Raw genomic sequence first — 26315 nt, 5'->3', positions numbered from 1 at the left:
CCCTCCCAAGAAGGGTTGGACACACAACTCGCTTCCCAACAGCCCCCCCCAACTCCCTGAGAAGAGTAATGGGGATCAGAGACCAGGAATGGGGAAGACACAGACACTCTGCGGTGTCGTGGGGGGTCCTATGCTGAGTCACAGACAATCTCTGGGGGGGGGGGCACAGGAATCCCACACCTTCCTGGAGGGGCCAGGACCAACCCCCAGGACCCAAGAAGCTCCCCAAGGACCTGAGGCACCTTCTTAAGGACCCAAGAACCTTTCCCAGAGACCCAAGGATCCCTTTAGGGACGAAGAAACTTCCACTAAGGAGCTCCCCAAAGACCCAAGGACCCCCTTAAGGACTCAGGGAACCCCTCAGGGACATGATGAGTCCCTTCCAGGGACCAAAAACCCTCCTAAGAACCCCCTCAAGGACCAAGATAATTGCCTTAAGGACCCAAGACCCCTCCACCCAGGAACCAAAAGAACCCTATAAGGACCTAAGGCCCCCAAGAAGCCCCTCAGGGACCAAGAGAACCCTCTGGAGGGCCCAAGGGCCTCCTTACGGATCCAAGGGTCCCATCAGAGGCCCAGCAGTCCCCGGCCCTCCAGGGAGGGACACACAGAGACACCGGCGCCCCCGCCATGACGTCATGGTCTGTCGGTGACGTCACCGGGCCGTTGCCATGGCGCCGCGCGCCGCCGCTTCCTGTGTGTGTTCGAAGCGGCGGGTGGGGCGCGCTCCCGTCGTGCCCCGCGCGGGGGCGGGGGCGGCCGCCATGTTGTGGAGCGGCGGGGCCGGCGGGTGCTGACGGAGGAGGCGGAGCTGGGCCGGGCCGGGCCGGGCCGGGCTGGTGGCACCGGCACCGGAGCAGGTACGGCCGGGGCAGCGCCCGGGGCACGGTGTGGAGCACGGCATGGCACGACACGGCGTGGCGAGGCGGGGGGGCTTCGGCAGGCTTGTGCCCCGCACTCTCCCCCCGCGGGCACGGGCCTGTGGGCCGGGCCGGGCTGGGCGGAGGGGCCGGGCTGGGCTGGGCCGGGCCGGGCGGGGCTGGGGGTGCCTTGCCTCCTTTACTCCCTTTCTCCCTCCCTCTCTTCCTCCGCAGCCGGTCACCGAGCAGCCCCGCCTCTCCCTCCCCGCCCGTTACGGTGCCTTGTCAGCCCTGGCAGGATGGGCCCAGTCTGTGCCGGTTCCTTCGGGCCCAGGCGGGCTGTGCTCCGTCACGGCGGGGCCGGTGAGCCCCAACGCTCCGGTGTGTTTGGTAACGGGCATCCCGCACCTGCACCCAGGGCCGGGGCTGTGCAAAGCGGCTGGAAGCTCGCGGTGTAACCCCTTCGCTCGGCCCGTGTGCTTTGGCCCTCTGGGGAAGGACGCAAAGAGCTGGAGCCTGGATCAGCTCTTGATTCTTGATCAAATTGGCAATACAAACGGTAACAGATTTTAGTGGTGTGGATCTTATTCCTAAAGAGATCTGCCAAGCAGAAGCAGAAACTTTGGCCAGCAGTCTGTTGTTTACGTGCAGCACCGGTGGATGCGCCCCAGCCCACCCGATGGCTCTGGGGTCTGAGAGAGCTCTTTATCGCTGCGTGTTTCATCAGGGTGTTTTTAACCTGTTGTTGATATTTTGCACTGGGATTTGTACGCAGGATCAGCCTGAGCTGAAGGTCCTCCAGGTGGTGAGAAGGTTCTGCTGGGGCAGGGGGGGCTGTCAGGTCACATTGGAGTCACCTCGGGAAGGTGTTGTTGGATTCTTGACATGGAGGATTGTTTTCTCTTGATTTGTAGCTCTCTTGAAGGCTTTGTGCCTGTTTTCTTGTGAGGTGCTGATTCTTCCTGAGTGTGTTTAATGACACCACCCCAGTATTTTGTGCTGAAGGTCCTTCAAAGAGCAGTTCTGCTGAGAGCAACAAAATCTCATTGCAGCCTTCTAGTGGCTGAAGGAGCTGACAAAAAAGATGGAGAGGCTATGTACAAGAGCCTGGAGGGACAGGAGAAGAAGGAATGTCTTAAGGGAATGTAAGGAAAGCCACTTACAGAAGTCAGGGATGGATGGGAGATTGGGAAGGGCAGGCCCTGGCACAGGGTGCCCAGAGCAGCTGGGGCTGCCCCTGGATCCCTGGAAGTGCCCAAGGCCAGGCTGGACAGGGCTTGGAGCAGCCTGGGACAGTGGAAGGTGTCCCTACCGTGGCAGGGGTGGAACAGGATGAACTTTAAGGTGCCTTCAAGCCCAAACCATTTTGGGATTCTATGATCTTGTCTTAGTCTGATCTTTGTGTTTTGATTGTTATAATTAATACAGAAGCAGAGTTTTCTGGGGCTGTTGACTGAGGCTGTTGTGTTTCCTAAATCCTATGGTTTTCTTTTGTAGTTTGTCAACTGTTGCATCTTCAGTATCTTAAGTGTTACGATGAAGCAAAGTTTTGGATGCCTGACCTTCCAGTAAAGCTCTGAACACAGAGCTGCTGGTGAATTTTTAATCTTTGCTTATAGTGCACTGATTTCTCCTTTACTGGAAGCCTTACTAGAGCGTGTATCTATAGAGCTGCTGCTTTTAGCTGTCTGTACCCACTTGGATGTACAAGATAATTGCACAACCCTCTTCTTTTGAAGGGAAACTGGATGTTACTAAAGTCAGTAGCCATATAAAAAATGCTCAGATAGAGCATAGAAACTACTAAACAGAAGCAAGCAACAAGCCTTGAAAGTTCTGTAAGTTGTTATAAAATGCAGGCTATGGCCTTTGCTTGTCCTTTTTTCTGCTCCTAAGTCAGTCCTCTTTGAGTCTGGAGTGTCTGACATGTGAAAACATTTTAAAAAAAGTTGTAAGGACCCTGTGTCCCTAAGATCCAAGTACTTCATTATATCCATCCCCACTTTTTATTATTATTCTCCTTTTTATTAGCCCGCCAGGGTTCAATCCTGTGCCCAGTGTTGTTTAACTCACCCATCAGTGGTTGGATGAAGGGGTTGGTGTCTCCTCAGCTGCAGACACAGAGCAGGAGCAGTGGCCGATCCCCTCGAGGGCTGTGCAGCCCTGCAGAAGAGCCTCGGAAGGGTGGAGAGGTGGGCAGGAAAGAACTGTCAGAACTTCAGCAAGGGCAAGTGTAGGATCCTCCACCTGGGGAGGGATAACCCCAGTCCAGGCTGGGGGCTGAGCTGCTGGAGAGCAGCTGCAGAGGGCTCTGGGTGTCCTGGTGAACAGCAGACTGTTCCTGACCAACCGTGTGTCCTGAGGGCCGAGGGGCCAGTGAGATCCTGGTGTGCATTAGGAAGAGCATTGCCAGCAGGTTGAGGGAGGTGATCCTGCCTTTCTGCTCGGCCCTGGTGAGGCATATCTGGAGTGCTGTGTCCAGTTCTGGACAGGAGGGACATGGAACTCCTGGAGTGGGTGCAGTGGAAACTGTGGAGATGCTGAAGGGACTGGAACATCTCTCTCTTCAGGAAAGGCTCAGTGAGCTGGGTTGTTCAGCCTTGAGAGGAGACGCAGCTGAGAGGGGACCTCATGCCTGTCTCAGTGTCTGCAGGGAGGGCTCAGAGCAGGGACCAGGCTCTGCTCCATGAGGCCCAGCAATGGGACAAGAGGAGAGGGGGCAGGAACTGATACCCAGGAAGTTCCACCTGAACATGAGGAAGAACTTCCCTGTGCAGTGACTGAGCGTTGGAACAGGCTGCCCAGGGAAGGTGTGCAGTCTCCCTCACTGGAGATATTCCAGAAGGGTCTGGACACAATGCTGTGCCCTGTGTTCTGGGATGACCTTGCTTGAGCAGGGAGGTGGGACCAGATGACCCACTGTGGTCCTTCCAACCTGACCCACCCTGTGATTCTGTGTAACACTGGGATATGCAGGGCAGTGGTGGAGTCCTCATCCCTGCAGGGGTTTAACAGACATGGATCTGGCACCTGGGGCATGGTTAGTGGTGGCCTTGACAGTGCTGGGGGAACAGTTGAACTCTGATGTTAGAGGGCTTTTCCAACATAAATGATTGTGTGATTCTACACAGAGTAATTAAACAAGTAAATATCTCCTAGGTGATTACCAAAATAGGTGCCATCATATGCTGGTTGAAAACAGAACCTTTGTTTCTCCTGTCTGTCCAGTGACTTGTCCAAAACGTGTTTGTGTGGGGAAAACTGCCACCAGGTGACAGTGGGAACAGAAGTGCTGTGGCTGTAACTGGCCTTCTGGGGAGACCAGTGACTGCCCAGAGCTCAGCTCCTGTATCCGAGGGGAGTTCCGGGAGCCAGACAGTGTGGAGAGAACTGTGGGGTTTGATCCGGCCCTGCCTCACGAGAGGCACATCCGGTTGACACTGGTTATGTCCTGGACTGAGGTGAAATCTCAAAGCAGAGCACTGTAAGGTTATTGCGTGTCCCCTCCTTGCCAGTAAGTACCTTGGGGAATTCATACCCAGCCCTTTCCTCAGTGCAGGAATTAGCCTCCAGCACCTACAGAAGGGATGGGGTTCTGTGCTGTTCTGCCTGAGCACACAGGGACCAGTGGCAACCTCTTCCACTGGCAAGTGGGAGCAGCAGAACTTGCTCAGCACTTGGTGTTTCTCAAACAAGACCTGCTGGAGCTGAGCCTGCTCTTCACCCCAGCCCTTGGAGCATCCCGGAGCCGGGTGACAGCCAGCGCAGCCCAGGGGTGCAGGTGCTGCTTCACCAGGTGCCTTGGCTAATTACTTAATCTCTGAAACTGGAGTGCTTCTGCTGCTGCCTCTTGTTTGTTTTGCTTTTGTAACAGATAAACCTCTTTAAGGAGACTTCCTGTTAATTAGGGGCCTTTTGGCCCATGGGCAAGAGGTACCACCAAAGTGGCCCCATGTGTTGTGCTTTGTTTCCCTGTGCAAGGCTTCCTGCACTGCTGAGGACTTCATGCTTTATTTTGTATGCCCTGGGAACAAGTGTGTCCCTCTTATTTGTGGAGCATCATGGTGAAAAGGTGAAATAATCACCACCTGCAAGCAATAAAAAAGGGGTTTAATAGTGGTGATTTTCTGAGAAATCCCCTGCTGAGTGCATGGTTGTCATGTCTGCTTGGATAAGCTCTGCACTGCCAGGAGACAATGGTACGCTGCAGTGGGATGTGTATTGAATGAAAAAGTCATCTACGAAGGTAAAATAACAACCCTACAGTTCTCCTGACTTCTTAAAAGCAGGCTGAGGCAAATTTGGAACCCCTCAGCAGGGGGCCTGGCTGATGTGTGGGTACATCAGTGGGGTGGCTGCTGGTTCTGACCTCTGTAGTTGCCCATCACTTGTATTTGAGTTTCAGCTGAAAATAGCCTGGTCTTTGGAGTACAGGCTGGACTGTCATCTTCCCTTTTTTTCCTTTAGTTCTGGAGAAAAGAGGGATTTAGGAAAAACAGCTATGCTGAAAGCAATGGTGATACCTGAGCATCATCTGTGTGAGAGGCAGCAAGAGTGATGTTCCTGGTCAGCTTTCTAGAGTGTCCTCTTCGAGGAGCACTTGCATTTAAGAGCAATTGTTTTGTATACAAAAATCCTGGTGAAAACCTTTTGGGCCTGTAATGGTGTACTGAGAAGATTTATTAGACATTAGGAAGGAATAGTTCCCTGTGAGGGTGGGCAGGCCCTGGCACAGGGTGCCCAGAGCAGCTGTGGCTGCCTCTGGATCCCTGGAAGTGCCCAAGGCCGGGCTGGATGGGGCTTGGAGCAGCCTGGGCTAGTGGAAGGTGTCCCTGCCCATGGCAGGGGGTGGAACGAGATGAGCTTTAAGGTCCGTTCAAGCCCAAACCATTTTGGGATTCTGTGATTAGTGGTGGCAGTGTTTATCTTTGGTAAAGGCCCTTCCAAAGGCAGAGATTTTGCTGTTTCCTGAAGATCTTACAACCCTGAGTTTCCGCTGGCTCGTGATAGTCCAGGCCACAAACAGAGCTCTGTGTTATGAGCATTATGTCCTTGGCTCCCGCAGGCTTCCTGCAGCCTTGGTCATCAGAGTGCCCTAAATTTTTGGGGTTTGCTGGTCAGAGTTCCTCTGTCATCGTGGTAGGATTGTGCATTGCTTTGGGATGGTGGACATGAAGCTTTACCTGAGCTTCTGAAGTTGTCGTGGAGGGCTGTGGGAAGTCTTGGAGTTTGTCTGTGAGTGCAGGTGGGGGTACAAACGTTTGTCACCTCCAATCTGGATTGCAGGTTGGGCCTCTGCCTGTGAGGAAAGGGGGATATTTTCTGCCTGTGGAGAAGGAGAGATGTTTTCTACCCTGAGAGGTGAGTGGAGGCAGGGATTACTGTGCATTTTGCTTGTATCCCAGCTTCTGTACTCCTGTTCAAGACTGGGTGGCTGAGTGCAGGCAGGAGATGCAATCAGTGTTTTGGCTCTACCCTTGAGCCACTCTGCCTTCAAATGAAGCTGGAGTTCAGTTTGTGTATATTGCCACCCTCTAACAGTTGGCACTTTTGGAACAGGGGCATTGTAAGGCTGATGGCAGTGAGTGCATAAAGGTGTTTCTGAGTGCCCTGGGCAGGAGGTGCTCGGCACAAGGCTTTGGAAAGGCAGAAGAATGTGGAATTGTGCAGGACCTTCAGTGAGGAGCAGTCGCCTACGTCTTACCCTCTGAAGTACACTGCTGTGGTGTGATGGCTCTTGCCATAATCCAGCATCTTGGATTTTGGAGGATATTGAATCTTCGAGGAGTGTGAGGACTAATGGTGAAGATCCCATCTGACACTGGAGTAATTTTTTTCTTGTCGTTAGTGTGATCTCTGTTGTACAAAGCTGTGAACGTGCTTCTCTGATAAGGGCAAGGCAGCAAGGGTTATAGTTTGTTTTGAAATAAAGCTTTAACTGCTCCCATTGCATAGGGGTAAATGGCTGATTTTATAAATGCTTCTCACACTATACCCTAGTAAATTGCTGAGTAACAAATTATATCCTTGTAGCTTTAAAAAGGTAAATATTGGTAAAACACACAGCTTTCTAACTTTTTGTGCTATTGCTGGTTTGAAAGGAGGCCAGTTCCTGAAAAGGTTTGCTTGGTTGGTGTAATGTTCCTCTGGGTTAAATGTGAGCAAGTTCTGCTTGAGCTTGGCCAAGCACAGAGTATCTTGCTCGTTCCCAATGGCTGCCCTGTGAAGCCTCGGCATTCTGAATGCATTCCTAATAGTCTTGACTATTACACAGCTAAAAGCTATGGCTTAGCTTTTTTTGTTGGTTTTGTTTTCCTCTTTCCCCTTACAGCTTGTTCAAGAGCCTGTAAAAGAATCTATAACTGGTAATACTCTTGCAATACCCCACGTTGAGGAGAAGGTGATGCCTACTAAACCAGCTGAAAACATCAGCCCTTTGGGGCTTTGTGTGATGTGGTCAGTACGTGGAGCTGGCATGAGGAGGGGCAGGGCACTGCAGCTGCCAGGGATAGAGGAACTGCCACTTCTGCTGCCAGCTGAGGGTTTTGCCTTATTGATTTGCAAGTGTTGTGATTGAGTTTAGTCAAATCAAAAGAAGATGAAAACTTTGGATTTGGGGAAGCAGGACATCTAGGTTTGATTTCAAACCTTGCTGGTCATGACTTGGAGGACTAAGTACTTGCATACTTTTCCCCTTGGCAAATGATGGGGCTATTCCAGAGAGCTTGGAAATGTTCAACACCTGAATAGTGACATGTTTTTACCTTAAAGTTTGTGCCATTAAATATAGGCCCAAAGAGCAGGCAGCATCTCTGGGTTTGGGTAGGCTCTTGCTGACTATAAATGTGGGGTCTGTTTAGGGCTTATTAGTAAGAGAAGCTCCAGGCAACCTTTTTCAGACTTGAGATGCTTCAAAATAAAGCACCAACATAACATTAATGGTATTTAAATTACCAAGGCATCCTTTACCTCCCTTTGGCCCTGTGTAAATTAGGAAATATATTCAGCTTTACATTTACATTTGCATCCTGCCTTTGGTATTCTGAGTCTCTCACTTTCGTCAGCACCTCTCTCATTTAACGCTTACCTACCCAAATACTTTCCAGAAGAGAAGGTACGTGAACAATTTCTGGAATAAAAAAGGGTCAGGAATCATCCAGCTCTTGAACTGCTTGAGCAGAGCATGTCTGAATTGAGAGAACCAACCTGCATCTCTTACTCCCCTTTCAATGTGTGCTGGGGAATCCAAACAGGTACAGCCTCTCTCAAACCACAGAAATAATTTTGCAAAATTACTGCCCTCGTTTCCCTGCCAGGCCTGGCATTCTGCATGTTGGCTTATTAAAAACACATCCATACCGAGACAAAACACTTTTGTATTTGAATACATGAAGGTTGGGTCAATAAAAAGAACAAAAGGCACTTGTTCAGCACCATAACTCTGCCTGGAAGTATTGTTTGAAGGTAATAAGCTGTGAGACAATCCAGCCAATTCAGAGAGACGACAAAAGGTGCATGAAGAACAAAGTCAGAATACAAATTCTTCTCAAGGAATTCAAACCCTTCCACCAAATCCCACCTTTCTTCTCCAAGCATAAACTGCATAATTAGTGACAAAATAGCGTCTGAAGAATATGTAACACCTGTAGCTCCTCAGTATCTTTTATTTCTTCAGCTTAAAGGGAACTTGAAGCCCACATATAGAACGACAGAATTGTTCAGTTTGGAAAAGCCCTCTAACATCAAGTCAAACCATTCCACCAGCACTGCCAAGGTCACCACTAACCCATGTCCCCAGGTGCCACGTCCACACGGCTGTTAATCCCTGCAGGGATGGAGATTCCACCCTGCCTATGCCAGTGTCATGCTTTCCATGAAGAAATTCCTCCTGATGTCCCACCTAAACCTCCCCTAGCACAGCTTGAGGCTGTTTCCTCTCACCCTGTCCCTTGTTCCCTGGGAGCAGAGCCTGACCCCCACCCGGCTGCCCCCTCCTGTCAGGGAGTCGTGGAGACTGAGAAGGTCTCCCCGTAACCTCTCTTTCTCCAGGCTGAGCTTCCCCACAGCTGCTCCTGGTGCTCCAGCCCCTTCCCCAGATCCATTCCCTTCTCCAGATATACTCCAGCCCTGTTGTGAGAGGCTCAGAACTGTCCCTGGGATTTGAGATGGGGCCTCAGCAGTGCCCAGCACAGGAGGACAGTCACTGCCCTGGTCCTGCTGGCCACACTGTGGCTGATACAAGCCATGTACTATTTGCCTTTTTGCCCACCTGGGCACACACCAGTTCATGTTCAGCTGCTGTCACCAGCACCCCCAGGTCCTTCTGGCAAAGCTTTTTTTAATTGCTTTGGGGGAAATGGAAAATCTGCTCACTTCCCACAGACAAATTTAGAGACAGCAAAAGCCTACCCCAAACCAGAGGTGCTGCTTGCTCCCTGGGCCTGTGTTAGTGGCATGGTTTTAGGGTAAAAACATGTCACTGTTCAGGTGCTGAACGTTCACTGCTGTGTTCTGCCTCTGTAGTCTCTCTGTTGGACAATCTGTGCTGTGTTTCTGAGTGCAAGTTGTAGGTGAAATTTGGGCAGATGAGATCTCAAAAGCTCGATAGTCGAGTGTGTTTCAGATGTAGAATTTAAAATGTCTCTTTGCTGTGTAACTGGGTCTGGATCTCTCACGAATACTGTGCTGAGCTGTTTTGGGAGGACACTTCAAGTGTGTGGTGTTCCCTGGCTGATCACGCTCCTTGTGTGGGTTCTGCAGGCTGAGCTCTCTTACTCATGGTGTTAAAACAACAACAACCCAAAAAAAGAAAAAGGGGGAGGGGGCATTTTGTTGGACTGTTTGGTTTGAGACACACATTTGGTAGCTTGTGGGTCGGTAAGGGTGGTGGTAAGTAAACTTCAAAATGAGGGAGAGTGATTGATATGGCATGCACTAATTTTTATTTTTTAAACCTCCTTTATTAATAGCATCACAGACTTTTCTAACTTTTCACTCCAATAATGTTGTCTCTGACTCTGCTTCATTTGGCGGAAGCTGATCTCTGTTAAATTTGGGAGCTTTCTCCAGTTTTGCCGCTGAAAGAACATATGGGAGAAATGTGTTAAATTAAGAAGAAAAAAGCTTGGGGGAGGAGGTGGTAGAGGTAAGCAGGTGTGATCAGAACCAGCTTGGCACTAGCTATTTCAGGCATGCTCCTGTAAAAGTGTTGGCATGCTTAATGGCAAGGAAGAGAAGCATTTCAGCATTTGTAAGAAGTCCAAGTTTCGGCACTGCAAAATGGTGTAGCTCAAAGAACCACAGGATCTCCTGAGGTGGAAGGGACCCTCAGGGATCATCAGTGCAGCCCCTGGCCCTGCACAGACACCCCAACAACCCCAGCCTGGGCATCCCTGAGAGCGCTGTCCAAACGCTCCTGCAGCTCTGGCAGCCTCGGGGCCGGGCCCATTCCCTGGGGAGCCTGGGCAGTGCCCAGCAGCCTCGGGGGGAAGAACCTTTCCCTGAGCTCCATGCCCAGCCCTGACCCAGCTCCAGCCGTTCCCTGGGCTCCTGTCCCTGTCCCAGAGCAGAGCTCAGCCCCTGCCCCTCCGCCTCCCCTCGGGAGGAGCTGCAGCCCCCAGGAGCCTCCCCTCAGTCTCCTCTGCTGCAGCTGAACGAGCCAAGTGCCCTCAGCCGCTCCTCAGACCCTTCCCCAGCTCCGTGTCCCTCCTTTGGACACTCTCCAACAGCTTTGGACCCTTCTGATCTTGTGGTGCCCAGAGTGCCCCCAGCACTGGAGGTGAGGCTGCCCCAGTGCAGAGCAGAGCGGGACAATCCCTCCCTGGCCTGGTGCCCCCCAGGACACGGTGGCCCTTTGGGCTGCCAGGACACACCGGGGACTCAGATCCAACTTGGACCAACCAGGACCCCCAGGTCCCTTCCCACGGCGCTGCTCTCCAGCCTCTCGTTCCCAGTCTGTCCCTGCATCCAGGGCTGCCCCATCCCAGGGCAGGATCCAGCACTTGCCCTGTTAAACATCACATGGTGGGGGAATTTCCCAATCCTCACATTTGTCAGGGTCTCTCTGTGGGGCCTCTCTGTCCTTGAGGGTGGCAGCAGTTCCTCCCAAGTGAGTAACCTCAGCAAACCCACTCAGGACCTTCCAGTCCTGCACCCAAGTCACTTACAAAGAGATTTGAGAGAACTGGCCCTAAGATGGAGCCTTGTGGAGCCCCAGTGGTGACTGGTTGCCACCTTGATGTCACCCCATTTCCTGTAACCTTTTGAGGTGAAAGGCCATCAGCTCTGCAGTGCAGAGTGTGTGTACTTTGCCTTGTTTTCAAGCTTATTTCACAGAATATTGTAAAACTTCATCACATCTTAGTGAATTGCAGCATGTGCTGCTGGACCCCTCGTAGCTTAGTAACTTGCCCCCAGTTTTTAGCCGTTAAACCCTGGGCAGGTCTGTGGTTCCTGGAGGCAGCCTCTTCCCAGGAGGGAGCGGGAGGCAGTGCAGGGCTGTCCCTGAGCGGCGCACTGTGCAGCTGCTCCCTGGGCAGCCTCCTCCCAGCACAGCCTTTGTGTGCAGTTGCCTCCTGGATTTTACCACAAGTTTGTATCTCGAGGCAGCTCCGTTTGTGCAGCTGAGACTCCAGCCAGGTGCCATAAATGTTTATGCAATAACAGGAATGAAATCCCTTTATGTTCTGCACAGCCTCCAGATGCCTGTGTGTTGTGGGGATTTGCTTATGTGTTAAATTCCACCTTTGCCTTTGGACATGTTTATCTTGGGTTGAAAGGCCAACTTGATGTCTCCTCTGGCGTTGGCATTTTTGTGTCCATGTCAGCTGTGGACAAACCACATGAGGTATGTGAGGGGGGAGGTTGGACCCTGGGGGTGCTGCTCTCTGCCCTTGGGGCTTGGCAAGGGCTTGGCTGTGTATTCTCACACAAGTGTCAGCTCATTTATTTTTTTTTGATGCACATGTTAATTTACCAAGCAAATTGCAGCTATGAAGCAGCCCTGTCCTAAAATATATGGTTAAAATATGTGCTTAAGTGATGTTAACGTTGCTTATAGACTGTACAGCTCTATGAGTGAGCAAGCTTTGTGCCAGCCAGGAGGAGTATTTGGGATAGTGCAGGCATCAGACATGGAATGTTCACTGGGACTACTAGATCCCTAGTATGTTCCTGCAGTGGGTGTGTTAAAAGTCTGCAGTACTTGTGGCATGGCTAAAAGCATCCCACCTTCAGCACTGCTCCCGTGCCCCTGACCTGAGCAGTGGGACAGGCTGTGGTGGGATCACAGAATCCCACAATGGTTTGGGTTGGAAATGACCTTAAAGCTCATCTCATTCCACCCCCTGCCATGGGTTTCACTACAGGTTGCTCCAAGCCCGGTCCAACCTGGCCTTGAACACTTTCATGGATGGGGCAGCCACACCTCTCTGTGCAACTGGTGCCAGTGCCTGGACAGGACAGGCTGCAGGTGCCAGGATTTTTCATGCCCCTGTCCTGAAGGATTGCCAGACTCTGCTGCTGCAGGGCCTGGGGGCAGTCCCTGCTCCAGGTGTGGTGGGGACCCACTGAGGTGCTGTCAGACACAAAATACTGGCTGCCTGCGTTCTTCAGTGTCACACAAGTTTGGTACCAATGCTCTGGATAGGAAAAGTGGTCTCAAGTTCAAAGAGCAGGCTTAGGAGACTCTGAAGAGGCTGTTTCAGCATGGAGGGGTTCAACATTTTGTTGTTTTTCTCCTCCTGTCTGTTGCAGCACACTAGTTACTGCTTGGACTTTGCAAACATAAATTCCTGAGCCTGCTGATCTCTCCAGCCAGCTTCCCACCATGGATCAGGACTACGAGAGACGTCTCCTACGCCAAATCAACATACAGAATGAGAACACAATGCCTTGTGTGAGTACAGATGGGTTCAGGCTCACTGTTATGTTGTTGTCTGTCTCACTTGTGACTCTTTTCCTTGAGCTGCTGAAGGACCTGGGACCTCTTCAAAGCAAACCACAGTCTTTTGTTGGGTTGTGAGCAGGTGTGAGTTCCTGAGCTGTTCTATGAATACCCAAACAGTTTGACTTTAAGAGAGTTTTTGAATATATAACCTCAGTTCAGGTTGCAAAAAGGAGTGAAGATATTTTTATGGAGTTCAGTAATACCTTTTTAATACATAATCTCAGTGACTACATGTAGCATAAAAAATTGAGGGCTAACAAACCAACCAACTCTAGGGCTTGACAAGAATAAGAGTAAGTTCAGTGTCTTTTATTCTTTAATTCAGGTAGCAGAGATGAGAAGAACCTTGACCCCTTCCAATTCTCCAATGTCTTCTCCTAGTAAGCATGGTGACAGATTCATTCCCTCAAGAGCTGGGGCCAACTGGAGCATCAACTTCCACAGAATAAATGTAAGTTTTGCTCCCTTCTCCTACAGCTCAGCCTTGGAACTGAGGAAATGGTACCTTTTGTTTTGGCTGGCATGATTGCTCTGCTTATCTTCTGCACCATGGGCTTCTGCTGCCCCAGAAGAGTTCCTTTGAGTGCTCGTCCTCAAACCCTATGCTCCCTGCCTTTGCTATTTCACCATATACCCTGAGGTTTCTGTATGGTGATGGCATGTTTCCCCATTTCAGGAAAATGAAAAATCACCAAGCCAAAACAGAAAAGCAAAGGATGCTACATCAGACAGTGGCAAAGGTGAGAGCACCCTTCTACTGCTTGGCAGTGCCCAGAGCTCTTATTGCAAACTGTTGGGGAAATTAAGGCCACGCTGGCATTTTCATGCTTATGCCAAAACTCATGCTGGTGTTTTGGGAAATGCCCACATCATGACTGAGTACTAGGTCACTGCTTCTGATGAGCGTCTGGATGCAAGAGGCTGTCTCTATCCCCTGATTTATTGTGTCATGGAAGCACTTTCCTGATGGAGTGGAAGGAGGGGAAGCTTGCTACTAATCTTGATTCTAAATAGGGGCCTCAGGCTTATTAAGAGACTCTGTGAGTGTACAAGTTGTAGAATCCCAGACTGGTTTGGGTTGGAAGGGACCTTAAAGCCCATCTCCTTCCACTACACCAGGTTGCTCCAAGCCCCATCCAGCCTGGCCTTGGACACTGCCAGGGATCCAGGGGCAGCCACAGCTTCTCTGTGCCAGGGCCTGCCCACCCTCCCAGGGAACAATTCCTTCCCAATATCCCATCTAACTCTGCCCTCTGGCAGTGGGAAGCTGTTCCCCCTTGTCCTGTCCCTCCAGGCTCTTGTCCAAAGTCCCTCTCCAGCTCTCTTGGAGCCCCTTTAGGCACTGGAAGGGGCTCTAAGGTCTCCCTGCAGTATTCTTTTGTCCAGGTCAGGCACACATGATTCTGACGCTCCCTGCTGTTGCTGCTCTGAGCTCTCTGCTCAGTGCCTGTTTGGGTTTACAGATGGCCTTGCCTACTCTGCCTTGCTGAAGAATGAACTCTTGGGAGCTGGGATTGAGAAGGTGCAGGACCCCCAGACAGAGGACAGGAGGCTGCAGCCATCCACCCCAGAGAAGAAGTCTCTCTTCACTGTAAGTTAATTGCATTAACACCAGTGGAGGCTGTGTGTGTGTCACAGGAACACAGCACAGGGCTCTGCCAGGCTGCTCGTGCAGTGAGTTGGTGTTGGGGCTTGGCTGAGATAAGGTGTTGATAACAAATGTGGTGGCCTGCAAAGGGAACCTGAGTGTGCAGCAAGCAATGTGCTTCCTGTGTCTGTGCTGGCAGGAAAGCTGGGTGGAGCCAGGCTTTTTGGACAGTGTGGTGAGTGGCCAAACCAGGCTTTTGGACTTGAGCATTGATGAGGGGTTTTGTATAGTTTTGGAGCACGTGGGAAAGGAAAAACTGTGTTGGAATTAGCTTGGCAGCAGTGCACGTTGGGAGTGATGCCCCAGGCCTCCCGCACGCCGGGTTCCTCACGAGGTGTGTTTCTTTGTGCAGTACTCACTCAGCACAAAACGCTCCAGCCCCGATGATGGCAACGAGGTCTCACCCTATTCCCTGTCTCCTGTCAGCAACAAAAGGTAACACTGATCCTCTGCAAACTGTAAGAAGGGAAGGGCTGGGACAGAGGGTTCAGTGAGGTTCTCTAGGACTTCTGTCTGAAGCTCTGAAATTGCAATGTGAATTGGGTTTGGAAATCTGGAGAGATAATAAATTTTGAATTTATTTTAAATGCAAGTCAAGTTCTAAGAATTCCTTCAGGTGCCCAGCCTGCTTATGTGCTTGACATATCTTGGTCAGCTCTCAGTAATCAGTTTACCTTTCTGCTTCATAGCTCCTTTGTAGAAGCAGAACCTAATTCCTTCCAGTCTTGCTGCTGAAAAAGTGTTGTGCAGCCTTTTTGTCTCTGCATTTCCATAGAAACTTCAGGGTGCTCTGTAAAGAGTGGCTACACCTATGCCTCCCATCTGCTGTGATGTGCAGATTCCTGTAGTTGTTTTTTTATCTGTTTTTGTAAACAGTCAGAAGCTGCTAAGATCACCTCGAAAACCAACTCGGAAAATCTCCAAGATTCCTTTCAAAGTGCTGGACGCCCCAGAGCTGCAGGATGACTTCTACCTGAACCTGGTGGACTGGTCTTCTCTTAATGTCCTCAGCGTTGGCCTTGGGACTTGTGTTTACCTGTGGAGTGCTTGTACAAGTCAGGTAAATTGTCATGAGTGTCTGAAGATTGAATTGCCTATTGATGTAGGGTTTTTCCAACCTTCCAGAGCTATGGAATGTGCTGTGTGAGGGCTTCAGCACTTGTCACACTCTATCCCAAACTCAGCACTGGTCTGAGACAGCCAGCAGTGCTGTGTGACGAAAGTTTCTTACCCCATTTGTCTCTCTGAAGGTGACCCGGCTGTGTGACCTCTCTGTGGAAGGCGATTCCGTGACGTCCGTGGGCTGGTCAGAGCGGGTCAGTATGACACCGTCAGCAAGGACAGCTGAGACACGTGTCACTTAGTCACTGTCATCATAGCTGTAGTTAACTCCTTGGGTTGGTTTTTCTCTGCTAAAAGAGAGGGGATAAAGAACAGCCTCTTGTATCTTGAGGTTCCTGAGGCATTGCTAAGAGGAGTGGGAGGGAGAAGGATCCAGTTTACTTCTTCAGCTCTTGACAATAAAATGTTACAATAAATATATTCCAGACAGGCTGCTTGGACCTCTCAGTAGGGAAAAACATGTAAGATGGAAGAACTCTGGATGCTTTCCATCTCGTGGGATTTATGTCAAGTCTTTTCCTCAGCTTTCAGTTTTCTGGCTGTACTTCCTGGCTGTACTGATCCTGGTTCTCTGTTTGTCCAGGGGAACCTGGTGGCTGTTGGTACTCACAAGGGCTTTGTGCAGATCTGGGATGCAGCTGCAGGAAAGAAGCTCTCCATGCTGGAGGGACACACAGCCAGAGTCGGTAAGGAGTGGGGAGGCAGAGGGTTCTCAGGGGTCTCTCCTTCCTGATTGAACTTTGCTAGCCAGGGATCTGCTGGAAATAGTGAACTCAAGAGTACCAGGGTTGATATTTTTTCCCTGCTGTGTCTTGAGCAGGTTCAAAATATTATCATCTCATAACTGTGGTGCTCTGATCTGGGTGTGATGGTGGTTGGGTGTTGCAGCAGGTGTTTCCTCCATGCTTGAGGCTTTTTGGGTTTGGTTACAACATCACTGCTGCTGGCTTCCGATTTCAGCCCTGCTGGCAGCTTCACACTGAGATTTCCAGTTCCCTTTTTTGGGGGGCTGGTTTTTTCTGCTTAGAGATGTTGTGAGTGTAAACTCTGGGGTGAGATTTGGGAAGTCCATGCACCTTCTGAGATCTGTTCCTGTGCTTTACTGCACTGTGAAGTGGGGTTGGTAATACCTGCAGTCAGTGTGTTCAGGGGAACCTCTATTTGTGCCCTGATCTAGGACTCCAGAGACTGGATGTAAGGGAGGTCTGTAAGGAGTGGTTTGAGGTTTGTTAGGGTTTATTTTAAAACCCTGGCAGCTGTGATGGCTGCATTTTGCTTATCAACTGCTGCAGGACTGGAAGGGTTGGACTTGATAGTGTGGCCAGCAGGACCAGGGCAGTGACCATCCCCCTGTGCTGGACACTGCTGAGATCCCATCTCAAATACTGGAGTCAGTTTTAGATCTCTCACAACAGGAAAGACATCGAGGGGCTGGAGCGTGTCCAGAGAAGGGAACAGAGCTGGGGAAGGGGCTGAAGCACCAGAAGCAACTGGCAAAGCTGGAGGGGCTCATCCTGGAGAAAAGGAGGCTCAGGGGAGACCTTGTGGCTCTGCACAACTCCCTGACAGGAGGGTGGAGCCAGGTGGGGGTTGAGCTCTGCTCCCAGGGAACAGGGACAGGATGAGAGCACATCCCCTCAAGCTGTGCCAGGGGAGGTTTAGATTGGATATTGGGAAAATTTCTTCACAGAAAGGGTTATAAATCATTGGAACAGGCTGCCCATGGCAGTGGTGGAGTCACCAAGCCTGTAAAGTGTTCAAAGGAGATATGAATGTGGCACTTGAGGAGATGGTTTGGTGGTGAATGTCGTGGTGGTGCTGAGTTGATGATTGGACTTGGTGACCTTTGGGGTCTTTTGCAGCCTCAGTGATTCTGTGATTGCATGACTCCTACGACACCCTCTGAAGCTCTGCCCCCGTTGCAGGTGCCTTGGCGTGGAACGCGGACCAGCTCTCCTCCGGGAGCCGGGACAGGATGATCCTGCAGCGGGACATCCGCACCCCACCCCTGCAGTCTGAGCGGCGGCTCCAGGGACACAGGCAGGAGGTCTGTGGGCTCAAATGGTCCACAGACCACCAGCTCCTGGCCTCTGGAGGGAATGATAATAAGGTACATTCCTTCCAAGGGGTCACAGGAAATGTCAGACCCCCTTTCTTTCTAGGGTAAGGGGGAATGGTGTCAAGTTGCACCAGGGGAGGTTCAGGTTGGATGTTATTATATCGCTGGGGATGTTCAAGGCCAGGCTGCACAGGATGTGCAGCAACCTGGTCTAGTGGAAGCTGCCCCTACCCATTGCAGGGGATGGAACTAGATAGGCTTTGAGGTCTCTTCCAACCCAAACTATTAGGGAGAAATTTCTTTGATGGAAGAGTGGTTAAGCGTTGGAACAGGCTGCCCAGGGCAGTGGGGGAGTTGCCATTCCTGCAAGTGTTCAAAAAACAAGTGGATAGGGCACTCAGCAATGTGGTTTAGTGGGCATGGTGGGATTAGGTCAAAGGTTCGACTTGATCTTGAGAGTCTTTTCCAGACTTAATGGTTCAGCGATTCTTTAAGGAATGTTTGGCCTCTCTGAAGAGGACTTTTGTTTTGGTTGTTGGACTGTGACCAAATATTAATCATGCTAAGCTTCTACTCAGTCTTCTCTTCCTAATAAAATGAAAAAGGCAAATTTAATTTTGCTTCTGTATTTGGCTAATTAAATCTCTAGCTTGGCTCAGGGGGTTGAGTTCAACAAAACCACTGCTAAGCTGCCCTTCCTGGCTTTGTTTGGGTAGTGTATGGTCACGTTTGGTGCAGTAATGTTTGTGTGCAGCAGGAACCTGAGGTAGAGCTCTGTGAGTTCTCATACCTGTAACTCAGGCTGGCAGCTCACTGAGCACCATATGGGAGAAGCATCTGTCACAAAAAAGCAGTGTTCCAAGCCCTCTGGAGTGGTTGCTAGGTAGGGAATGTGCCCAGTGTCTGTGTGACAGCATGGTTGGACCGAGTTCCTCCTGCTCAGAATAACTCTTAATGAACTGAGCAGATTCCTAGATGTGTTCTGGAATGATACAGCCAGAAAGGCAACAGGAGGGTCTGAGGCCCCCTTTGGTGACACCGTTTCTTTAGATTCATTCCCTTACCTTAGGGGCTGTTCCTGCCTTGTGGCCTGGGGGTAGGACAGCTCCTCAGCTGAGTGTGGTGCCAGGGTGGTTGTGACTGCCCCATCCCTGGAAGTGTTCAAGGCCAGGTCAGATGGGGCTAAGAGCAGCCTGGTCTAGTAAAAGGTGTCCCTGCCCATGGCAGGGGTTTGAACTGAATGAGCTTTAGCCAACCCAAACCATTCCATGATTCTGTGAAGTGCAGAGTGGAGCTGTGCATGCCTGGGCAGAGCTGTGGGAAATCAGCCTGTTTCCCAGCTGCCTTCATGGGTCCCATTGTGGCTTGTGGGTGTAGTGGACACATGACTGAGGCACAAGTTGGATCATGTCTCTCCTCTCTGCCAGCTCCTTGTCTGGAATCACTCCAGCCTGAGCCCTGTCCAACAATACACAGAGCACCTGGCAGCAGTCAAAGCCATCGCCTGGTCTCCACACCAGCACGGGCTCCTGGCCTCGGGTGGGGGCACAGCTGACCGCTGCATCCGCTTCTGGAACACACTGACGGGGCAGCCCCTGCAGTGCATCGACACCGGGTCCCAGGTGTGCAACCTGGCCTGGTCCAAACACGCCAACGAGCTGGTGAGTCCTTCCCTGTGCGGCTGCTGCCAAGCTGCCCTGTGTCAGGAAGCGTGGCTGAGCAGGAGCCAGCTGTGTGCAAGTGGGCAAGGAGGCCGAGGGCATCCCGGCTTGTACCAGCAAGGGTGTGGCCAGCAGGACCAGGGCAGTGACCGTCCCCCTGTTCTGGGCACTGCTGAGGCAGCTCAAGTGCTGGAGTCAGTTTTTGAGCCCCTCGCAACAAGAAAGACATCAAGGGGCTGTAGCGTGTCCAGAGAAGGGAATGGAGCTGGGGAAGGGTGTGGAGCACCAGGAGCAGCTGAGGGAGCTGGGAAAAGGGCTCAGCCTGGAGAAAAGGAGGCTCAGGGGGACCTTCTCGCCTTCTGACAGGAGGGTGGAGCCAGGTGGGATTCAGGCTCTTCTTCCAGGTAAAAAGCGACAGGACAAGAGGAAACGGCCTCAAGTTGCTCCAGGGGAGGTTTAGATTGGGTATTAGGAAAATTTCTTCATGGTGGTCAGGCACTAGAACGGGCTGCCCAGGACAGTGGTGTAGTCACCATTCCTGGAAAGTGTTCAGAAAACATGGGGATGTGGGTTAGTGGTGAACATGTTGGTGGTGCTGGGCTGATGGTTGGATCTTGGAGGTCTTTTCCAGCCTTAAAAATTCCATGATTCTATGATGTGTGTCCCCTTCTCTCCTTTCAGGTGAGCACCCATGGATACTCCCAGAACCAGATCCTCGTCTGGAAATACCCCTCGTTAACTCAAGTAGCAAAGCTCACAGGGCACTCCTATCGAGTCCTGTATCTGGTGAGTGATGGCCATGGCTCTGTAGCTGCTCACCTGGCTGCAGGTGTGCTCACATGGGGACCCAAAGCAGCAGTGCCAGTGGCACCATAAGCTGCCTGGGTGGGAATGTGAACACTCCCCATGAGCAGTGGAAAACTCTGTCTGGTTTCTGTGCCTGCAGGGGGACGCTTTGATTTGCTGCTATGGAAATGTGAGGCTTTGTTAATGATAGCAAAGCCTGCCAAACTCTCCTGAGGAAACATCTGAGTTTTATTCTAAGAAAACTCTTCTGAGCCTGGAGAACACAAAGCTCCAGGGAGACCTTCTAGTGCCTAAAAAGGCTCCAGGAGAGCTGGAGAGGGACTTTGGATAAGGATCTGGAATAGCAGGACAAGGGGGAATGGCTTCAGACTCCCACTGGGCAGGATTAGATGGGATATTGGAAAGAAATTCTTCCTGTGATGGTGGTGAGGCCCTGGCACAGGGTGCCCAGAGCAGCTGCGCCTGCCCCTGGATCCCTGGCAGTGCCCAAGGCCAGGCTGGACATTGGGGCTTGGAGTATCCTGGGACAGTGGAAGGGAATGAGATGGGCTTTAAGGTCTCTGCCAACTCAAAACGTTCTGGGATTTTATGAAACAGAAGTTTCTCTCCCAGAAGACTTTCACACCTCTTCACTGATGACTGCTGCCCAGGGAAGAATTTGCTGCTTCCAGCCCTCCTAATTTGTTATTAAACATTTGTTGCGGGTAATCCCGACCGATCTCGTATCTGCTGTTACTGTCACATGGGGCTGTCAGCAGTTCACAACAGAGCTGACAAATGCTGATGCTGTTTTGGGAGGTAGATCCCAATGTAAGCAACCAATACAGCCAGAAAATCCAGTCATATCATCTTCCTGCCTTTGGGCATGTTGATAATCCCAGGAGGAACAGCCTCAGTTACTCATAGCTTGGATTTCTTAACAAAAGCATCCTTTCCACAGCCCTCCCCCCATGTGTTCCATAGCTGCACCATAAGGTGCGAGCGCCCAAATTGCACCTGAGGCTGCATGAGGCACCTGGAAGTAGAGGGAGTTGGCTTCTCACCACCGAGTAGGAAGGAGAGTTAAATCTCTCCTGCATTCCAACAGAGACTTGTTTTCAGCCTCAAAAATGTGACAGGTGCTAAAGGTTGTTGTCTTGTCCTTAGGCAATGTCCCCTGATGGGGAGGCCATTGTCACAGGAGCTGGAGACGAAACCTTGCGCTTCTGGAACGTCTTCAGTAAAACTCGCTCGACGAAGGTAAGGCCAGGCATGGGGGCAGCTGCCTGGGGGAGCTCAGGCCATGTTGGCTCTGCTCTGCTGCCTCCTTTCTGATCCCTTCCTGCAGATCAAGGCTGGGGCAGTGAAGGGTTCAGCTTTGCTGAAATTTAAGTAAAAGGTCGCCCTGTGTGCCCAAGGCAGGTGTGACACGACATTCCAGGCTGGTCCAGGGCTGCTGAGCAGAGCAGCGTTTCAGGGGCGTCACTGAGCTGAGCCCTTGGGTGACAGCAGGCTGGGGAAAAGAAGGCTCCAGGAGACCTTAGAGCCCCTTCCAGTGCCTGAAGGGGCTCCAGGGGAGCTGCAGAGGGACTGGGGCCAAGGGCTGGAGGGCCAGGACCCAGGGAATGGCTTCCCAGTGCCAGAGGGCAGGGCTGGATGGGATCTTGGGAAGGAATTGTTCCCTGGGAGGGTGGGCAGGCCCTGGCACAGGGTGCCCAGAGCAGCTGGGGCTGCCCCTGGATCCCTGGCAGTGTCCAAGGCCAGGCTGGACGAGGTTTGGAGCAGCCCATGGCAGAGTGTGGAGCAAGGTGAACTTTAAGGTCCCTTGAGGCCCAAACCATTCTGTGATTCCCTGATTATCCCCTGCCTCTTTACAAAACTGCTTGAACTGGGGGTTTGGATGAAAATGAGATCATGGATTCTGCCTGTGACAACTTGCCATCACCAAAAGCAGTTTGTGCTTGATGCTCTGAGAGCTTTCCTGAGTGCCTGGCAGAGGGATTTGGAGGAGGGGACTGGGGGGAGCTGGCATGGCTCCTGGGGGTCCCCCACTTCTTGCCTTCTCTGGGGTACAGCTGCCTGCAGAGCTCTGGGAATGGCACTCTGACCTGCTGTGCACTTTGTTACCATTTGGAAGAAGCTCATGGGAATATTTATGGTGTTGGACTTTGAGCTGGGATCATGCCCTGAGCTAGAGATAGCAGATTAAAAACAAACCAACCCAGAAGCACGTGAAGTAACAGCTGTTTACCCCCTGCTTTGTCTTCCCTTGTCAGGAGTCTGTATCTGTGCTCAACCTCTTCACCAGGATACGATAAACCCCCTCCCTGTGCCCCGGGAACCTACAGCCTGACATTCCAGGATCAGACCACTCCCTCGGCGTGCATGGACCCCCAGAGCCCAGCCAAGGGGAGGGAGAGCCGTGGGACTGGAGAAGGACCCAGCTCATTAAATATGTGCTTGTGACCCACAGGGCTGGGCAGTATTTGGGATGGGGTGGGGAGGGGAGGGAACTGCCAAAGGTTATTGGATTCATCGTTCATAAAGGGAAACGGGTACAAGAGAAATGCTGACCCAGCATCCTCCAGCTGTCCGGATGGTCCTGGGGAGGACTCGTGTGACATGGACCATTGAGAATGGACCGAGGCCATCCCCACTGCCATGGTGTCCCTCCTGCGAGAGAGGAGCATATCCTTGCTGCTGTGGGAAGGGGCTTGACATGCTGCTCTGTGTCCCCGAGTGACATCTCTGGAGGCAGGAGCCAGCCAGACTGGTGCAGTACAGCTGGTGCGAGGGGCACAGCTCCAGGCTGGGCATCTAAGGGCTTTGTTCATAGCCTGGCATCCCCATTCCAGGAAGAAACTGGAGAACTGCCTATTTTCCTTTTTTTTTTCTTTATTTTTCCCCCCCCAGACAGGTACTATAGTACTTGACATGATCATTCCCATAAGACAGCTTGATTTTTCTGGCATGCTTGACAGCTGCCTCCGAACAAATATACTCTGGGGCTCTAGACTTTGGAGGAGACTTGAAAAAGCTTTACCTCTAAGGGAGCAGATTCGGGAAGTTCTGCAGTTGCTGTTTCATGTTCTGGGCTGATCCTGGGAGTTACCAGAGAGGAGAAGCAAGGACTTTATGAAAAAAGAAACCCACCCAACCACCTGTGCATGTGGAGCTTCCTTCCGGGTGGGTGCCTTGCTCTGGAGTCTCCCTGAGGCCAAAAGCAGTTGGGATGTGTTTGAGAACAAAAACAAATCCTGAAGATCTGATTTTTGGGGTGAGCAGGGCCTGTTCTGGCTGAAGGAGTGGTTCTCCTGAACCAGGGCTGCCGTGTTGCTTTTTTATCTCCAAGTCCCAGCCAGGGCCCTGCTGTTGGGTTTTGGTGTGTGTTTTGGGGTTTTTAGGTTGTGTGGGATGAGAGTTCTGGCTGGTGTTGGAGCCCATGGGGTGTAACACGAATGCTCTGTGTGTGTGGTGCTTTTAATTTAAGAGAAGCTGTGAGGCTGCACAGCCTGTTCCATCTGACCTGTGCCTGTGCCTGCCTGGGCCCTGGCTGCCTCCTGCCCTCTCCCAGCATTGCTTCCTGTTCCCATGTGGAATTTCCTGGCTGTGTATATAGACTTGTCCTCTCTCTGTAGATTGCATAGGTAATGCTTTATCTTTCTTTTTTTTCTTTGTTGTTTTATCTCCTGTCCTTTCTTTCCCTGAAACCAGGCAGTAGGACTATGATTGCCTGTCCTCAGTACCACCAGTATCCTTCGGGTGAGCCAAGGTGTGGGAAGGCCGATACAGCCTGTTCACCACAGCCTTGACCACTTGTGCCATCACATCGGTGCCTGGATCAGGCTGTTGGTGCTGCACCTGGGTCACACATACTGGGAGTCACTGGTGAGGAGCTGGTGTGCTGGGAGCCCCCTGGCAGCTCCCAGTCTCCCAGGCCCACAGGCCACTTTGTCATCTCACAGTCTCACTTGCCACCAAAATGGAATTTCCATGGAATTTCTGAAACACAGTTTGAGCACAACTGCTTTAGTGCAGCTCTGGTCGTGGGACGTGAGGCATGGTTTGAAGTCACTCCCCGGCCTGTCTTGTGTTGTTTGTTCCACTCGTGGGCACTGTTCCACATCACCGTGGATTGGGAGCACCCAAAGCACCCAGCAGGTGTTAAATTGAGTTGGATCATTAAATTGGGGAATTGATTTGAAGCAAAGGTCTACCTGCAGCAAGAGGTGATCTGTTGTGGGTGTCATCACCTGGGGAAAGGGCTGTTCAGAGGGGCTGGGGAGGTTGGTGGCTGTGCTGTGGATTTTCCTGTTGCGGATTGCCTTCTGCTAAATAGCACTGTGCAGACCCCCAGGACACACTGCTTTCTCCTCTGGGAGGGCATAGGTGCTTGGGTTGGGGGCACACAGGAGTTCTCGGCCCATTGTGGAGCAGGAGGGAGACAGGCACCCAGCTGGAGTGCAGGGTGAGTGTGGTGATGATTGGGCTCCCCAGTGCCGTGGGGCTCCACAGGAGTGGATTTGCCCCTCACCCTCTGATGTGGGAACTTCCTCAAGGAGTCCCAGAAGCTGCTGGGGGGAGCAGCAGTGCTGTGGGTGGGCAGTGCCAGGTGGGCACTGCAGCCACTGCCCAGTGCTCCCAGCTGCAGAGCAGGGACAGCTCCTCATTGCTCTGTCCCCGACCATTGTCCCCTCTTGTCAAGGACTTTCCCGAACTGCATCTTGTGTCTACATCTCGCTTTTCTCTCTCTCTGCCTTGGGAGCAGGTTGGCTCATGCTGGCTTGTCTTATTGCACTTGGCAGGGAGGCTGGTGATTCCCAGGCTAGGGCTGTTCTGTAGCCACACACGCTGGTGACAGAGCATGGCAAGAACAGGCTGCTCACCCTCACCTGGCTGTCAGAGCCCGGTACAGCTGCCTTCTCTGCTCCGCTGCCAGCTGCCAGGCAGGAGCTCCCGGTTGTATCCGTGTGGAGATGGGTTTGTGCAGGTGTCTCAGGATGATCCTGTCACTGTCACCGGCTGCGGGTTCAATAGGGAAAAGGGCAGAGCTGAGGTGCTGTGTCAGGATGTGTGACCTTTGAGCACCGACCCGGGCACAGAGTCCTCCCAGAGCAGTCTGCAGCCTCGTGGCATCGTTGTATCCCAGGTGTCATGTGATGGAAAACAAACATGGAGCGCGCTGTAACTTTCCGTGTAAAGCAATTGAACTGGCATTAAACAGGTTGTCAATTTATTGGGGTTGGGCTCCATGGCTCTGCTTTGCTTCTCCCCAGCGAAGGGCGCAGCAAGTCCCCAGGGTCCCCACCCCACCTCTGCAGGTACCAACTTTCTTGGTGCAGCTCTCAGCTGAGGTTTATTGCTCCCAGCTTCCTGCTCCTGTTTGCTTTCCTGCTTCTGGGAAAGGGCACAGTTGCCCCCTCCCTGCCCTGCCCTGTGCCCCTTGGCACGGCAGGAAGGAGGAGAAGGGGCCCCTGGCCTGGCACAGCCCCTCCTTGGTGTGGGGCAGTTGCCAGGGGATGGCTGCAGCGAGGCTGGGGGTGCAGAGCCCCTCGGTCCCACAGGCCCTTGAGTCAGGAGTCCTGCTGTCCCCATGCAGGTGGGACCCTCACATGGGGGGAACATCCCCTCCCTGGGCACTGGAGCGCTGTGGACCGGGGACACCTCTCCAGTGGGGTGCAGCCCTGTGCCCCCACACCTGTGCCTTGTTCCAGCCCTCGGGAGGGACATGGAACCCTAGCAGCTCCCTCCCCCCAGTGACTAGTGTCTCATGCTCTGGGGATGAGGCCTGCTGCTGGAAAACCGCCCCCGGGCTGGGTGGTGTGGGGCAGAGCTGGTCCATGGGGCTGAGCAGCAGGATGAGTGGAGGGATCCCTGACCTTGGCATCACCCACTGCTGCTGCCCCAGGCATGGAGCTGAGCTGTGGGTCTGGGGAAGGGATGGCCCAGGAAATGGCACAGAGAAAAGAGTGGAACAAGGAGCTGTCAGTGCCTCAGTTTCCCCACCTTGGTGCTTGGGGGAAGCCCCAGGGCCCCTTGACTGGCCCAGAATGGGATTAGGTTCCAGGGCTTTGGGCTGGGTGCAGGTCCTGCTGTGCCCCCAGCTCTGCTCCCACCCCCAGCTTATGCTCAGAACCTGTGGGACCCCACTGTCCCCACCGTGTACCTGAGACCCTGCACCTGCTGGAACCCGTTCCTCTGCCAGGTGAGCCCGGTCCTAGGGAAGGAGTAG

General features: G+C 52.2%; 1 protein-coding gene across 2 annotated transcripts; it reads left to right on the top strand.

Annotated features, from left to right (window-relative positions):
* Positions 1 to 770: 770 nt before the first annotated feature.
* Positions 771 to 25319, top strand: FZR1 (fizzy and cell division cycle 20 related 1). Of its 2 annotated transcripts, XM_048287829.1 has the most exons (15): positions 785 to 860; positions 1095 to 1419; positions 12615 to 12756; positions 13133 to 13258; positions 13484 to 13547; positions 14271 to 14398; positions 14808 to 14890; positions 15332 to 15515; positions 15706 to 15771; positions 16161 to 16263; positions 17503 to 17687; positions 19064 to 19297; positions 19979 to 20083; positions 21251 to 21343; positions 22360 to 25319. In XM_048287829.1, exons 3-15 carry the CDS (start codon positions 12688 to 12690, stop codon positions 22399 to 22401), a joined length of 1482 nt encoding a protein of 493 aa, XP_048143786.1. In that variant the 5' UTR covers positions 785 to 860; positions 1095 to 1419; positions 12615 to 12687; the 3' UTR covers positions 22402 to 25319. The 2 variants fall into 2 exon arrangements, with proteins under 2 accessions (XP_048143787.1, XP_048143786.1); XM_048287830.1 differs by lacking the exon at positions 1095 to 1419 and having other exon boundaries at positions 771 to 860.
* The last annotated feature ends 996 nt before the right edge of the window (positions 25320 to 26315 follow it).

This window comes from Corvus hawaiiensis, chromosome 28 (genome assembly GCF_020740725.1).
Source record: "Corvus hawaiiensis isolate bCorHaw1 chromosome 28, bCorHaw1.pri.cur, whole genome shotgun sequence".
In the NCBI taxonomy this organism is placed as follows: Eukaryota; Metazoa; Chordata; class Aves; order Passeriformes; family Corvidae; genus Corvus; species Corvus hawaiiensis.
The sequence above is the reverse complement of the archived record's forward strand: the minus strand, read 5'-3'. Positions and strand labels throughout refer to the sequence as shown.